The sequence below is a fragment of the Pelodiscus sinensis genome, chromosome 4 (genome assembly GCF_052426305.1).
Source record: "Pelodiscus sinensis isolate ZL-2025 chromosome 4, ASM5242630v1, whole genome shotgun sequence".
Lineage (NCBI taxonomy): Eukaryota > Metazoa > Chordata > Testudines > Trionychidae > Pelodiscus > Pelodiscus sinensis.
Genome location: NC_143055.1, coordinates 101225319 through 101239441, shown reverse-complemented (window position 1 = coordinate 101239441; position 14123 = coordinate 101225319). Strand labels below are relative to the sequence as shown.

General features: G+C 39.6%; 1 protein-coding gene across 1 annotated transcript in view; it reads right to left on the bottom strand.

Moving 5' to 3' along the window:
• Positions 1-13: 13 nt before the first annotated feature.
• Positions 14-14123, bottom strand: part of SEC24D (SEC24 homolog D, COPII component) — a 97221-nt gene continuing 83111 nt past the window's right edge. Inside the window, exons 18-23 of the mRNA XM_006112609.3 lie at positions 12553-12691; positions 11439-11557; positions 7998-8177; positions 4790-4981; positions 3289-3378; positions 14-2363 (exon numbers count right to left, since the gene is read on the bottom strand). Of these exons, the coding sequence (XP_006112671.3) occupies positions 2223-2363; positions 3289-3378; positions 4790-4981; positions 7998-8177; positions 11439-11557; positions 12553-12691 (861 nt within the window). The 3' untranslated portion in view covers positions 14-2222. The remainder of the gene's footprint in view (positions 2364-3288; positions 3379-4789; positions 4982-7997; positions 8178-11438; positions 11558-12552; positions 12692-14123) is intronic.

Below are 14123 nucleotides of genomic sequence, written 5' to 3'. Positions count from 1 at the left end.
ATGATCAATAACACACGATAGTAATGATATTTAATAAACATTTGTTTACATTTTTTCAAAAGTTGCTGGTGTAATTCATAATGTACACTGAATTGGAATAGCTACAAACCTCTTATACAAATTTTCAGCTATGTGAAGAAATAACAGATTTAGTTGCCAGTTGAATTTCATCTATGTCCTTTGGAATACCCCAGCTTGGTCAAGAGAGCTCTGAACTCTTTGTATCCACTTGAACCAACAACATTACATCATCTTTTAATTTACTTGACATGCTAAAATATATTTTTTTAAAAGGCACAATTTTTTTCAGGCTTCTGAAGTTTATCACACTTTGAGGGCTGTTTGCTTTCCTTCCATGGTGTTTGTGCAGAGAGAGTTCCAAGTTGTTGAGACAAGCTCTGCAGGTGAGCTTTATCATTATGTTCTTCTCTTGTATTTAATGCAGTAACAGTTTCATATGAGGAAAATGTAATCAATAGAAAACTTAAACTGCCTTTTAGTCTTTTAGCCATTGCCTTTGATACCAATCAGTGATCTAGGTTGGGTTTTTTTAAAAGCAAATGTCTTTGAATTAAATCAAATCATCACAGAAATACATAACTGGTATGTAAATAAATAACAATGTTACTTCCAGCATCATATGTGACCTTTGGTTAAATTAAGTGCTTATAGTCCTTGAAGTTCCAAAAAGATACATATTTAGACCATATTGCAGATTTTTCTTAAGTTAAAATCAATGAATATTCCAGTTGGTGAATAAGGATTATAATATTATATTGAATTAGATGTAATATAGTTACATTTTCAGAATTAGAAACCTTTTTATAGGAAGTAGGCCAAATTTACTATTGTTGAAGTATGTAGTAAATGACTCATTTTACAGTTATTAAAGAAAAGATTCATAAGGGCAGAGAAATGTATCCACCAAATCGAGGGTAGTTTTTGTTGTATTTATTACTGCGGTTTTCATGGGCCAACTTCTGTCATGTATATATTTCCTGAGCATAATGGGAAACCAAAGAGATGGGGCTAGCTATAGATGGACTTTTTACTGCTGTAGCCTTGACTATCCACACATGGATGTAAGTCATTGGAGGTAGCCCATTGCACCCTGTCTCACTTATATACAGAGCCAGGTCATCTGAAACAAATATCAAAACTTCAGTATTGACCCTATGTCACTTCTGAAGCCTTACCTGTTTAACAGCAAGGATGTCCTGGACAACACTTTCCACTCTCACCCTGTGCAAAGTTAGCCTAGATCACCGTTATTAATGCACTCCTATGGTAAACCTTTTAGTGAAGTGTTTTAAAGAAGGCTGTAGTCTTGCATATAAGCTGTTCCAGAGTAGGACTGGCATGTGTACCTTTTCTCTTTAACTAGTGCAGAGCTAGTAGTTCAGTATGAAGTGCCATGATTCATGGGGGAAGAAAGAGCCATGTAAGCCTAAGACAAGTAGTGCATTTTGTGGTGATTGTTTTCTGGACATGGACAAGCTACCTGAACAACTTGCTTCATACTGGAAGGTGAGCCAGGATTAGCTCTAGATATTTTAAGGGACCATAAAACATCTCCAGCTGCCCCACACAACGATAACCAAAAAAGGTTGAGGGGGTAGCTGAGTTACAGACTAACTGGAAAAACGTAAACAACAGCTAGTCATGTAGCACCTTAGAGACTTACAAAACATGTAGATGGTATCATGAGCTTTCATGGGCACAACCCACTTCTTCAGATTATCTACATGTTTTGTTAGGTTTTTAAGTTTAACCAAAAAGGGAACTCACTGCAGAAGCCCCCTTGAACATATTGCAAACTGGATTTTTATTCACTTGCACTTTTTCCATGTTTAATTAAGTTGATTAAAATGTAAATATATAGCAAAAAATCAATTGGATAATTGAGAATATTGGAATGTTCCATGAATAGGTTATATTTCCTACATATCTGGTTTCAGCTTAGCAAGATTTTCATCTTTCAGTTAGCAGACACTCTTTAGAGACCCTCCTAAAAGATTTATACCTGAGTGCAGAATTTCCTATTCTACATATTAATAAGGTTGACTACATACTCAAAATGAGCACTAATATGTGAAGTTAGAAACTGTACAAAAAGTAGATTAGGAAAAGTTTAGTAAAGCACTATTTGGAGTTAGTCACCAAATGAAAAGTCCCTCTTACAAATGCAAGGAATATCTGATGAAGTATATGTCTAGCTTCCTTTAGTTAAGCAACTGACAGATCTCTTTATGGACACAGCATAGGAAATCGACATAAGAAGCTCCACCGTAAACACTTTTGTCTTCCACCAGGTATTGTCGAAAAAGCATCTCTGCCTGTTCTCGTTGCTTTACTATTTGCAGCTGGAATGAGAAATATTGATTATTCAGGATATAGTAAGCTTTTGTTAAAACTATTGATCTGAAAATAGGGTCTCCAATACATTTAACTTACACTCTCCAATGAGTTTAGCACTACCAACTATTCTGCGGGAGTACAGTGTGTGTAACTCAGACACCCCCAGACTAACTGATCCAGCCAGCTTACTAAAAATGACCATGAGGGCTGCACAAGCACCTATGTACACTGGGAGGTAAGGCTGCCATGTGCAATTCATACTACTACATCTTCATAAGCTTCAGTGCATGCACAGTTTGGATGTAATAGTATAACCTTCATGGTGACTTAGTGTCTGCAGTACTATCCTACAATGTGTTAGTATTGTGGAACAGCCTAAGCACCCATTTTTTGATCTTGCCCTAAATCAATCCGCGTCTGTTCAGTTCACATGCAAGCCCATTCAAAACACCAGATTGATTTTTTTTTTTTTAATTACTGCAAGTGAACTGCTTGATTTGCTGAGTATTTACCAGCAGGGGAGACTTTTACCAGCTTTTACAGCTTTATTGTGGCATTTACGGAAAGTGTGCTATATCTGCCTGACTTTGCTACTATTTAAATCAATAGTAAAACTGATGTAGACAGCAGTGGAAGCAGAATGGAACTCCCTCTGGACAAGAGCTACAATTCTTACCCAGCAAGAAAAAAATAGACTAATCATCAGCATGCCCTGGATCAGGGGAAAGGCCTGAGTAAGTCAAAAGCCCATGCAGTTAGAAGGATTTGTGGACAGGGGACCCTTTGACTGGAAACTTATAACCTGAACAAAGGTGCCAATCCTGCAAAGCCAGCACTGCACAAGTATTTTTCATGGACAAGAATTCTGACTTGATGAGTTACTTGAAAAAAAAACAAAAAAAACAAAACACAATTTTTTTTCTCGCCTACCTTCATGGTGTAAGGCCTTTTGCTCTGGATGTAATCCATTATTGATCTGAGCTTCTTTGAGTAGGGATTGTCCGCTACAGGGAGTAGAGTCTAACAGAATTACAAGATGAGTGGTTATATGGCTACACACATCATTTGAAGGGTTAATGATAACATTAGTGACTAAGAACATTAAGAGGGCTGTGTATATGTTTTGTAGGAAAGGCTTTCAGAGACCTAATAAAATTATACTTTTTGATTGTGGAAAGGTGTAACCAATTCCCATTTCAAACAGGAAGATATACCAATGGCCAGATCTATGCAGATGAATTCAACTGCATGCCTTCAATGAAATATCAGCTTTCCAGTGGGACAACTAACACGGAAGTTATTTAAATACTCAACCCATGGCAATTATATGCAACGTAATGGCATTTATTCAAAGATAAATAGAACAGTGTTGTCATGAGAGGGGAAGTTCAGAGCTAACATTTTTCACTTTTGTCTTAACTCTGCCTATACTGTGTGATACTTTTTTTGGTTCATGCTATTGGAGGCAATTTCAAAAGTAATACCCTCGATGGCACTGAATAGGAAATGTACTTTGTCACCATGAACAAATATGTAGCATTTTTGCTCAGGATAAATTCATGGAAAAGTTGAGGTTCTCTGCAGGGCTCTCTACTACTAAATACTAGTAGTAAAACTGCACAAGCAGAGCAGGTGCAATTGCTGTGCAGTGAGTACTTTGCCCTGTGGGTACTGGGAAGACTTGAACCATATTTGGATGGTTTCCAGGCTCTGAATAGGTTGGGGGGGGGGGGGGGGGGGAAGAGAGAGTCTAGATGATGTAGCAGCAGTGTGGTGGAACTGTAGTCAGATTTTAGCAAGTGTGCTCCAGCCCAGCATGCTGTGCTCCTGCCCCATCACCACAATGCCAAATTATTTCAGTCTGTCATTTGATGGGATTACTTTTCTCTTGAGAGAAGTTCTGAAGCTGTCCTTGGTGCCTTTCCTCTATTAATAATGCAAATAAGTTGGATTGTGAACTAGCATTTGAAGTTGCAGGTTAGTGTTAGCCCTTGCAAATCTAGCATTGTGTCTTAGTGTCTCATAAGGAAATGTAGAGGTTAAGGTGACTTTACTACCAATGGGGGGATAGAGCATCAGCTGAATTGAGATGGTAGTGCCAGAAGGTGGTCTTCTGTGCTCCTTTGATCACTTTGTGTTGAGCTGGTCATCATCCAGCACAGTTTAGGTGCTCTTACCTGCACTGGTGGCCAGTGTATCCAAGTGGCTGTTACAGCCGCTGGGAATTATGGGGGCAAAAAGGATCTCTTTCCCCAGCCACATCCCCTATGCTACTGGCCCCTGGAGGGGTAAAGTAAGAGCCACTGACTGGACTACCTACACTCTCCTTTCTATTCAAGTTATGGTCTCAGTAGTGTAACTATTGTACCACTTCCCATTTATATAAGTTTTCTGCAGACCAGTCCTGTCCCCTCCATGCCAATGTACTCACCGCCTCTGTGCTGATGTGTGCAAAGGATGGCACATTAAAGATCCCTTGAATAAGTTCTGGGGGGGCACTGACTCCCAGCCACAAGAACATATTTAGCCCATTTGCCAAGAAGAATACTCCTCCTTCAGACAGACGTTCCTCTGAGCAACGGACAGCCATCGGGAAAGCATCACTCTTTACTTCCATAGTGTGCTGTAGGATAAGGGGAAGAAGAGTTGTGAATTCTGCCAGTCTTTTAGTGTAGCTAAATTTACAAAGGGTACATCTACACAGCAGCACTATTTCAGAGTAACAGAGCATGCATCTGCACTGGAGGACTTCTTACTGTGTCTTCTGTAACCCTTGTTTCACGAGGAGTAAGGGAAGTCGGAGGAAAAGTGCTCTTCCTGCTGTGTAGATAGTGTCAAAAGCCAAATTAAGCTATTCTGACTTAAGCTAAGCAACTGATGTAGCTGAAGTTGTGTACCTTAACTCGAGTTCCACCGCTGTATAGACATGCCCTAAAAGTCCTATAAAGAAGCTTCTTAATGTGCAATTTCCTTTTTCAGTGTAGCTATGAAAAAATGGCATTTTAGATCATACATTTATTATCTCTCAATTACTCCTTTCCAGTTTTCTCAATCTAAGTTTTGGAAGACTCTGTGTTCTTTCTGGCTCAAACATCACTGCCCCTGATAGATTCCTTAAGCCAAAGGCTACGTCTACACCGGCATGATTTTCCGAAAATGCTTTTAACGGAAAACTTTTCTGTTAAAAGCATTTTCGGAAAAGCGCGTCCAGATTGGCAGAATGCTTTTCCGCAAAAGCAGTTTTTGCGGAAAAGCATCCGTGGCCAATCTAGATGCGCTTTTCCGCAAAAAAAAAAAAAGCCCCGATTGCCATTTTTGCGATCGGGGCTTTTTGCGGAAAACAGTACTGTGCTGTCTACACTGGCCCTTTTGCACAAAAGTCTTTCAGAAAAAGACTTTTGCCCGAACGGGAGCAGCACAGTATTTCCGGAAAAGCACTGACAATCTTACATGAGACAGTCAGTGCTTTTCCGGAAATTCAAGCAGCCAGTGTAGACAGCTGGCAAGTTTTTCTGGAAAAGCGGCTGGTTTTCCAGAAAAACTTGCCAGTCTAGACACAGCCAAAGAGTTTGCTAGACTACTCTTGTACTATATTGATGTGCCTTGCTGTCTTAATCAGAGACATCTGGGTTGCACAATTTTGACTGGAATTTAGTTAACAATCCTGTCAATGATTTGCAAGCAAAGTACTCAGCTCATTGTTCTCATAGTTGTACTGCCTCTGCAAAGCTGGCAGTGGTAAAAACTTAATCACTGATGCAAGCAGACAACTTTGATTTAAGGATGTTAAATTGTGTTAAATCGATTACTCGATAAGAGGGGAAAACTACAGGAGTTAACCCTGCTCTTTAAATGTATTAAGAGCTTATTCCCTGCTTGCGCTCGGTCCCTCACTATGCCTCCCCCTCAGCACTGTCTTCATGGGGGAAGGGGCAAACTGACTTTTAAGCCGGCTCCCCCCACCCCTTACTGTCTCTGATAGAGGCAACAAGGGTGGGGGAAGCCACTAGTCAAGTCACTAGTTGACTAGTCACTTACATCCCTACTTTGAATACACTAAGGCTACATCTAGACGGCCATGATTTTCCGGAAATGCTTTTAACGGAAAACTTTTCCGTTAAAAGAATTTTCGGAACAGAGCGTCTAGAGTGGCACGGATGCTTTTCCGCAAAAGCACTTCTTGCGGAAAAGCGTCTGTGGCCAATCTAGAGGCACTTTTGCGCAAAAAATCCCCGATCGCCATTTTCACGATCGGGGCTTTTTTGCGGAAAACAAATCTGAGCTGTCTACACTGGCCCTTTTGCGCAAAACTTTTGCTCAAAAGGGACTTTTGCATGAATGGGAGCAGCATAGTATTTCCGCAAAAAAGCACTGATTTCTTACAGTAGGAAGTCAGTGCTTTTGCGGAAATTCAAGTGGCCAGTGTAGACAGCTGGCCAGATTTTCTGGAAAAACTGGCCAGTCTAGACACAGCCCTGGAGTATTGTGTCCAGTTCTGAGTCGCCCACTATAGAAAGGACTGGAGAGGGCAACCAAAATGACTAGGGGGCTGAAGCACATGACTTACGAGGAAAGGCTCAGGGGGTTGTATAGTCTGCAGAAGAGAAGAGTGAGGGGGGATTTGATAGCAGCCTTCAATTTCCTGAAGGGAGGTTCCAAAGAGGATGGAGAGAGGCTGTTTTCAGTAGTGACAGATGGCAGAACAAAGAGCAATGGTCTCAAGTTACAGTGGGGGAGGTCTAGGTTGGATATTAGGAAAAACTATTTCACTAGGAGGGTGGTGAAGCACTAGAATGGGTTACCTAGGGAAGAAATGGGATCTCCATCCCTAGAGGTTTTTAAGTTTGTTTGACAAAGCCCTGGCTGGGTTGATTTAGTTGGGATTGGTCCTGCCTTGGGCAGAGGGCTGGACTTGATGACCTTCTGAGGTCTCTTCCAGCTCTATGATCCTATGTGACAAAGTGGGTCTTTGTCCACAAAAGCTTATGCTCCAATAAATCTGTTAGTCTATAAGCTGCCACAGGACTTCTCGTTGTTTATGAAGATTCAGACTAACACGGCTACCCCTCTGATACTTCTGCTCATGCTAATTATTTCTGAAAGACAGAACTTCCTGTGCATAAGTGGACTATAGTCATCTTTTACTACCTCTAATTCAGGAATTCTTTAAAATGCCAATAAAACTGTTAATTAACAATGTTAGCATCATTTAATACTGAATTAGAAAAAAATAACATGAAGAAAACAATTCAGCAAGGTTAGCACAATATTGAGCAAAACAAAAGCATCCACTCTTTGCCCCAAATGTCTAGATAGTTTGTTAAAGTGATTATGTCTGTGTATATGCAGTCTCATTGTCCTCAGTTGCTGTGGAGTTATTTTTTCTGGTTAGTAACTTTCTCAAGTCATTTTCAGACTGAAATTTCAATCTGCTTGATCAGCTGAAGACTACATGTAGCAACAAAAGCAAGACAGTACCTCTACAACATGGAAACACTCAATACAAAACAAACACTTTGTGCACATACACATAGTCAGATAATTTAATTCTGCATGTCTGAGCCAAGAATCACTTTTACTGAAACCCCATAAAAACAGTTTCCCCACTAGAAAAAAATTCACTATTAATGTATACTTACAATTGGAAGAAGCTGTGGATAGAACAACAACTGGGTATCAGCAACATCCATAGACATGACCAACTGCCTATGATAAGCTCTTTCATCTGTTGGAATTTCTGGTCTGCCAACTAGCACACAGTTTTTTAATAAACAATTAATATAAACTGGCAGCACCTTCATCGCATCAGGAAGGATAAGCTGAAAGATAAAGATCTTATTTAATATACTCAATGGATTGAATTTCTAAGCTTCTCCTAAACAATCTTTTACCATTTATTTTTAAGATATTTTAATTATGAAATAATTAGTGTTATTTTAGCTGACTCAGGACTATCTGAAGCAGCTGCTTGCAAAGAAATCGCAAAGATAAGTATTTAGAGTCAGTAATTAAGCACTAACAAAATGCAGAAGTTACTTGAGCTTCTTCCTCTCCCAGTTTTGTAAGAGGAGGATGGAGAATGATATTACGTCAATAGTAAACAGACCAGCACCTGAAGGCATAATGAGAGCAGAATGTCATTCTAATGTGCACATAGGGTACGTCTAGACCAGGGGTGTCCAAACTTTTTTCAAAGAGGGCCAGATTTGATGAAGTGAACATGCGTAAGGGCCGACCATTTTGCCTGACATTCTTTGAACCATTAAAATTAAATGCAAATTAACTATTTTATGCAACGTTTATTGCAAACGGCATACTTTTCATTTCATCACATGGATGACAAATCTAAACAGGAGTTAAATCATTCTGCCTTTCATATCTGAAGGCCAGATGAAAAAAAAAATCCAGGAAGCTGAAATATATGTCAGGAACATTGTAAAGTACATTACATATTATTGGTAATAAAAGTTGTCTGTCAACTTTTAAGTTCAAAAAATATGAACAGGAACATAACACCAAGTATACATGTTGTGTCCAAATATATTTATAACTGATTTAGACCAACTGACATTAACTGAGATTTTACAATGTATTCATCTCAATACGTATGGATTCGTTGGGGGCCATAAAAGATAGATATTGCCAAATTACCTGTGGGGCCGTATTAAACCGGAACACGGGCCGCAATTGGCCCGCGGGCCGGACTTTGGACATGCCTGGTCTAGACTACATGCCACTGTCACCAGAGCTCTTTGTTGGCTCAGCGCGGCAGCCATGTAAATTTAAATGAAACAGCGATTATTTAAATCGCCGCTTCATTTTACTATGTATGGTAGCCTAATCTACATGCCTCTAGACGTACCCTTAGACAGAGGGATGTTAAAGTTACTGTAATTGACTAGTCGATAACTGGGGGGGGGGGGGGCTCAGTGGGGTTAGCTTCCTGCCAACTCTTAATACATTTAAAAAGCAGAGGTGCAACATCTGTGACTGGACGCGAGCAGGGAATCAGTTGATTCCCGGCTGGCACTGGATCTCCACTACTCCTCTGCCTCACCTGCCCCCCGCAAAGACGGTGCTGGGGGGGAGGGAGCCAATTTTTAAACCGGTTCTCCCCAGCACTAGCTCCTCTTCGCCCTCCCCTGCCCCCAGACTGATAGAGGCAGCAAGGGGGGGAGGGGAAGTGAGTAGTTGCTTACATTCCTATTTGAGCACACAATGCAACATCTTGGTGTACCAGTATAAAAATGGTGGAAGAAAATTGTCACAACCATATATGCCAAAGGATACAAGATCAAGAACACATATTCCTGTGCATCCAAAAATATAATTTATGCTATCATGTGTCAAAAGTGTCCGTCTGCTATGTACGTTGGACAGACGTCTCAGACACTTCGCCAAAGGATCAATGCCCACAAAACAGATATTAGGCAGGATCACAAAGAAAAAACAGTTTCTTACCATTTCAACCAGAAAGGACATTGTCTCAACGACTTGAGTACCTGCATCCTGCTTCAAAGACCTTTTCACACCACACTTCAAAGAGAATCTTCTGAACTGTCATTCATGCTTAAATTTGACACTTTACACTTTGTTTAAACCTAAGACATTAATTATCTTACCCATTACAAAGACAGCTTCCCCAATTATCACCTCTAATATCATTAGCTCACAGACATTTACCTTCCCCCCCCTCCATCCCGCTTCTGTTCTGAAATGTGATTTGTCCTTTTCATGTGTGTTCATTTTTTTTAATTGTATCCTTTGGTATATATGGCTGTGACAATTTTCTTCCACTATTTGATCTGAGGAAGTGGGTCTGGCCCACGAAAGCTCATCATCTAATAAACCATCTTGTTAGTCTTTAAAGTGCTACATAGTCCTGTATTTTATTCAGTATGAAAATGTGATGCTCACAATAAAACATCAGCCTGTTGTAAATCAACTTAAAACAATTAACATTTAAAATGCCAGTGTGGTTACAAATATCCTTTATGCTTGAATGGGCACCGAGTAACTTAACAAAATAAACTAACAATTATAATTTTATTACTCAGTATAATCATCACTCCAATAAATTGCTGGGTTCCTCTTCAAGGAAGGAAAAAAAAGATGTTAATTATGTAATGGAAATAATGTAAAATATCCTTCTTTAGATGGGAAAACTGAGGCACAGAGCTATTAAGTGACTTGCCTAAGGTCACCCAATAGGCCAGTGGGGGCACCAGGAACAGAATCCAGCTCTTGAATCCCCACTCCTATGCCTATTCAAGTAGATCACACTGTAAAGGCATAAATATCCTAAAGGTATTATTATACAGAAAAGGCATTTAAAGCAAACAAACATGCCACAGGTGTCCTGACTAATCACTACTTTACCTTCAGAGTAGACCACCATGCAGTATTGTGAAAAGTATGAGTCTTCTTTTTACAAGTTAAAGTAGCATTTCATTTAATCTGGATTCAATTCCAGAGTGTGGCTGGTTACTACACTGGTACTAACCCCCTGGTGGAAACTACAAACAAGATACAAGGATTTGCGGAAAGCCCTTTTAGACTAGTTGCTCCTTGGCTGGCAATATTAAAGAACATCCAAACTAGAGAATGCACTTCGCTCCTCATCTACATATTGCTCTATAGTTAGCATATTTGCTAAATACATAATGACATGGGGAGAGATGGGCTTTCCCTACAAAGAGCTGTTCTTCAGTTCTGGGAAAGGTATTTAGTGCCTCACAGCTAATACAAGGTCAAATAGAATTTAACAAGTATTCTAATGGATCATTCAAGATAGTATGGTCCATTAGCACCTCTGTAGTCATAGGACAAAAAGTAGGGTTAGTGTGTTACAAAGTGTTGTAGTAAGTAAAATATGATACAGTGAGAAATACCAGTGCACTTTCATAACTCTTCTTATAATCAATCACTGCTTTTCTTAAAAAAAAGAGAAATTATTCAGGATGAAAGGAAATTAAACCTTGCTCTGAAATTTTCATCTGACATCACAGCTGTTGTAATGCAAGTTATTTAACTCTAGTACAAACTCCAATATGGAGCATTTTCCTTGGACTGCATTTTACCTGGCTTACTGTAGATGGGGTGGCACAATTCTTTCTGTAACATGCCAGCATACGAGCAGTCTGATTCACCAGGATCTCTCTGACTGTCTTCAAGGGCTGGCTTAAAATGGCTTTGAAAGCTGCAATTACAAAATAAAGGAAAAGGTCATCCTAAAGCAGTGGTCTCCAACCTTCTTACACCTAAGATTTTTGTTTTAAATTAAAGGGCAACCAAGGATCCCATTCCTTCCCTGAAGTCCTGCCCCACTCACTCTCCCCATTCTTCACTCACTTTTACCAGGCTGAGCCAGGGGTTTGGGAGGGAGTATGGCCTGGAGCTGAGGACTCTGGAAAAGCATTTGGGTGCAGGGGGGCTATTGGGAGCTGTCTGCGGGAGGGGTGGCCAGGGCTGGAGTAGGGGGTATGAAGTGCAGGCTCTGGGAGAAGGTTTAAGATGTCAGCTCCCAGCTATGGTAGCAGTGAAGCAGGGCTGCTGCTAAGCCCCACACCCTCCCGAAAGAGGCCAATGCACCCCTGTGGCTGGCATATACTCCGCATGCTGCCTCTCTCTTCAGGCACTGCCCCCTGCAGCTCCCATTGGCAACAGTTCCCCATTCACAGCCAATGGGAGCTGCAGGGGCAATGCTTGCAGAGCCCTGTGGAGAGACCCCCTGGCCTCCCTTCGGACCACATGCTGGCCACTTCAGGTGCAGGGTAGGGTCAGGGCAGACAGGAAGCCTGCTTTAGCAACCCCACTCCACCACCAGTCTCCAGGATTCAACAATAAATCATGCTTGATCACTTGCTGACTACTGTTCTAAATTAGACATAAAACCTGCATACAATGTTAAAGAAAGTCACATTGCTTCTGCAGCTATTTTAAATTAGTATCTGTTTCAGCTGCCTGACTTTCAAATAAATCAGTACTATACAAATTTTGTCTAAGTATATTCCAGATACAAACAACTCTGCTTCTTGAAAAACATACAGTCTTGAATCTCTTCTGTATTGTATGCTGATGTAAATCCATTGATTTCACTGACTTCAGTTTTTCAGCGTAAGTTAGAGGAGAATCATGTTTCCTATGTATAATTTTTTTTCTAAAGCAAAAATAAGTGGGAGTTCATAAATGTACCTGATTTAGCAAAAAAGTTTATAAGTGCATCAGTTTCACAACTCTTGTAGAGATCTGCTAACTGGGAACTACAGTTTAAGCCAATATTGTGTACGCGAAGTCGTCTTTGCCCACTTATCGAAGTGTAAAGTACAGCAAACTGCAATGATAAGAACAGTTTTAGTTTTCACTACAGTTTACTTTAATGGATTTTTTAGTTTTATACTAACTGGTCTTCACAATTCCAACATGCAACAACAATGACAGATGCCGTATGTGAGGATGGACTAGCTACGTTCATCAGATATTAATGAGCTATAGGAACAATTTCCTCAACAGTCACAATGTAAAGACATAGATATATAAACCCATCAAAGAAACAATTCATCTCAAAATTTACACAGCAACAACATGAGTGATTAAAAAACTTGCTGGTCTCAGTGCCATAGACAGATGACATCATTGGAAAACAGCAAGAACTGGCAGCAACTTTGTTTTAAAAAGTCACAAGATTTTAGCCGTTTACATTTTGAAAAACTTTATTAAAGAAAACAGTTCAGCAAGTAAATGTAAATGAACACACAGTCCACACAATAGGGAGAAAACTATCTAACAACTATTCAACACAACACGTTATTGCTGTCATCACATAATAAAAATAAAGGGAGGAAGGAAAAGAATATGAAGAAAAGATTAATAACGCAGTCGCATAAAGTTAAGCTGTATTCGAGAGTTTTTTATCATTGCACTAGAATCCAATTTTATGTTGTTTAAATGTGGCACTAGTATTTAGGGAAACTGATATAAAATAAGAAAGGAATTGAGAACAGGATTTCTTTTTGTCAGACATATTTCCTGAACCATATTCATCTAAATATTGTACCCAGTAATGCTTTTCGCAATCTGAATGAAATTGTCATTGTTTTATTATTGATGGGCCTGATCCAAAGCCCTCTAAAATAAATAGAAAAAGTGCATTGACTTCAGTGTGCCTTGATCAGACCTTTAATGAACAACTCCCATTTGAAATGGAGATGTTAAAATTACTCTACAAGGAATGTACATCCAATGTCAATATTGTACTATGCCCTAGGAAATGATTTCACACATACCAAGGCCTGTTATGTTTTATGAACTGTATTTACCCAAGGATTAACTACTGAATCATACATTAGATTTCTAGGAGCTTGACAGAAGAAAGAGCAAAAAAATAACAGTTTAGGTAATTTTGTGGCTTAGCTTCGAAGATCATAATCTATCATTTTCTGGGGGTTAAAAAGAAAAGTCATGAATAAGCAGTTATAACTGGTGACAATTACTCATTGAGAGATGCATCCTTCTAAGGCATGTAACTATCAAAGTCATCACTAATAACTTTAACAGCAGAAAATTCTGAACCCTAATCAATCTTTAAATTTAAATTTCCAAGAATATCCCCATTTTATTGGGAACACCTGTTAACTTTGGTTCTAAACCATGAGCATCGATGACATCAGCCTTGGTTAGCAGAGCACTCAAAACTATTTAATTTCTTGTGCATTAGATGTGCATCCATGCTCCCCCACTACTTCCATGAATGCCTGTAGATCCAG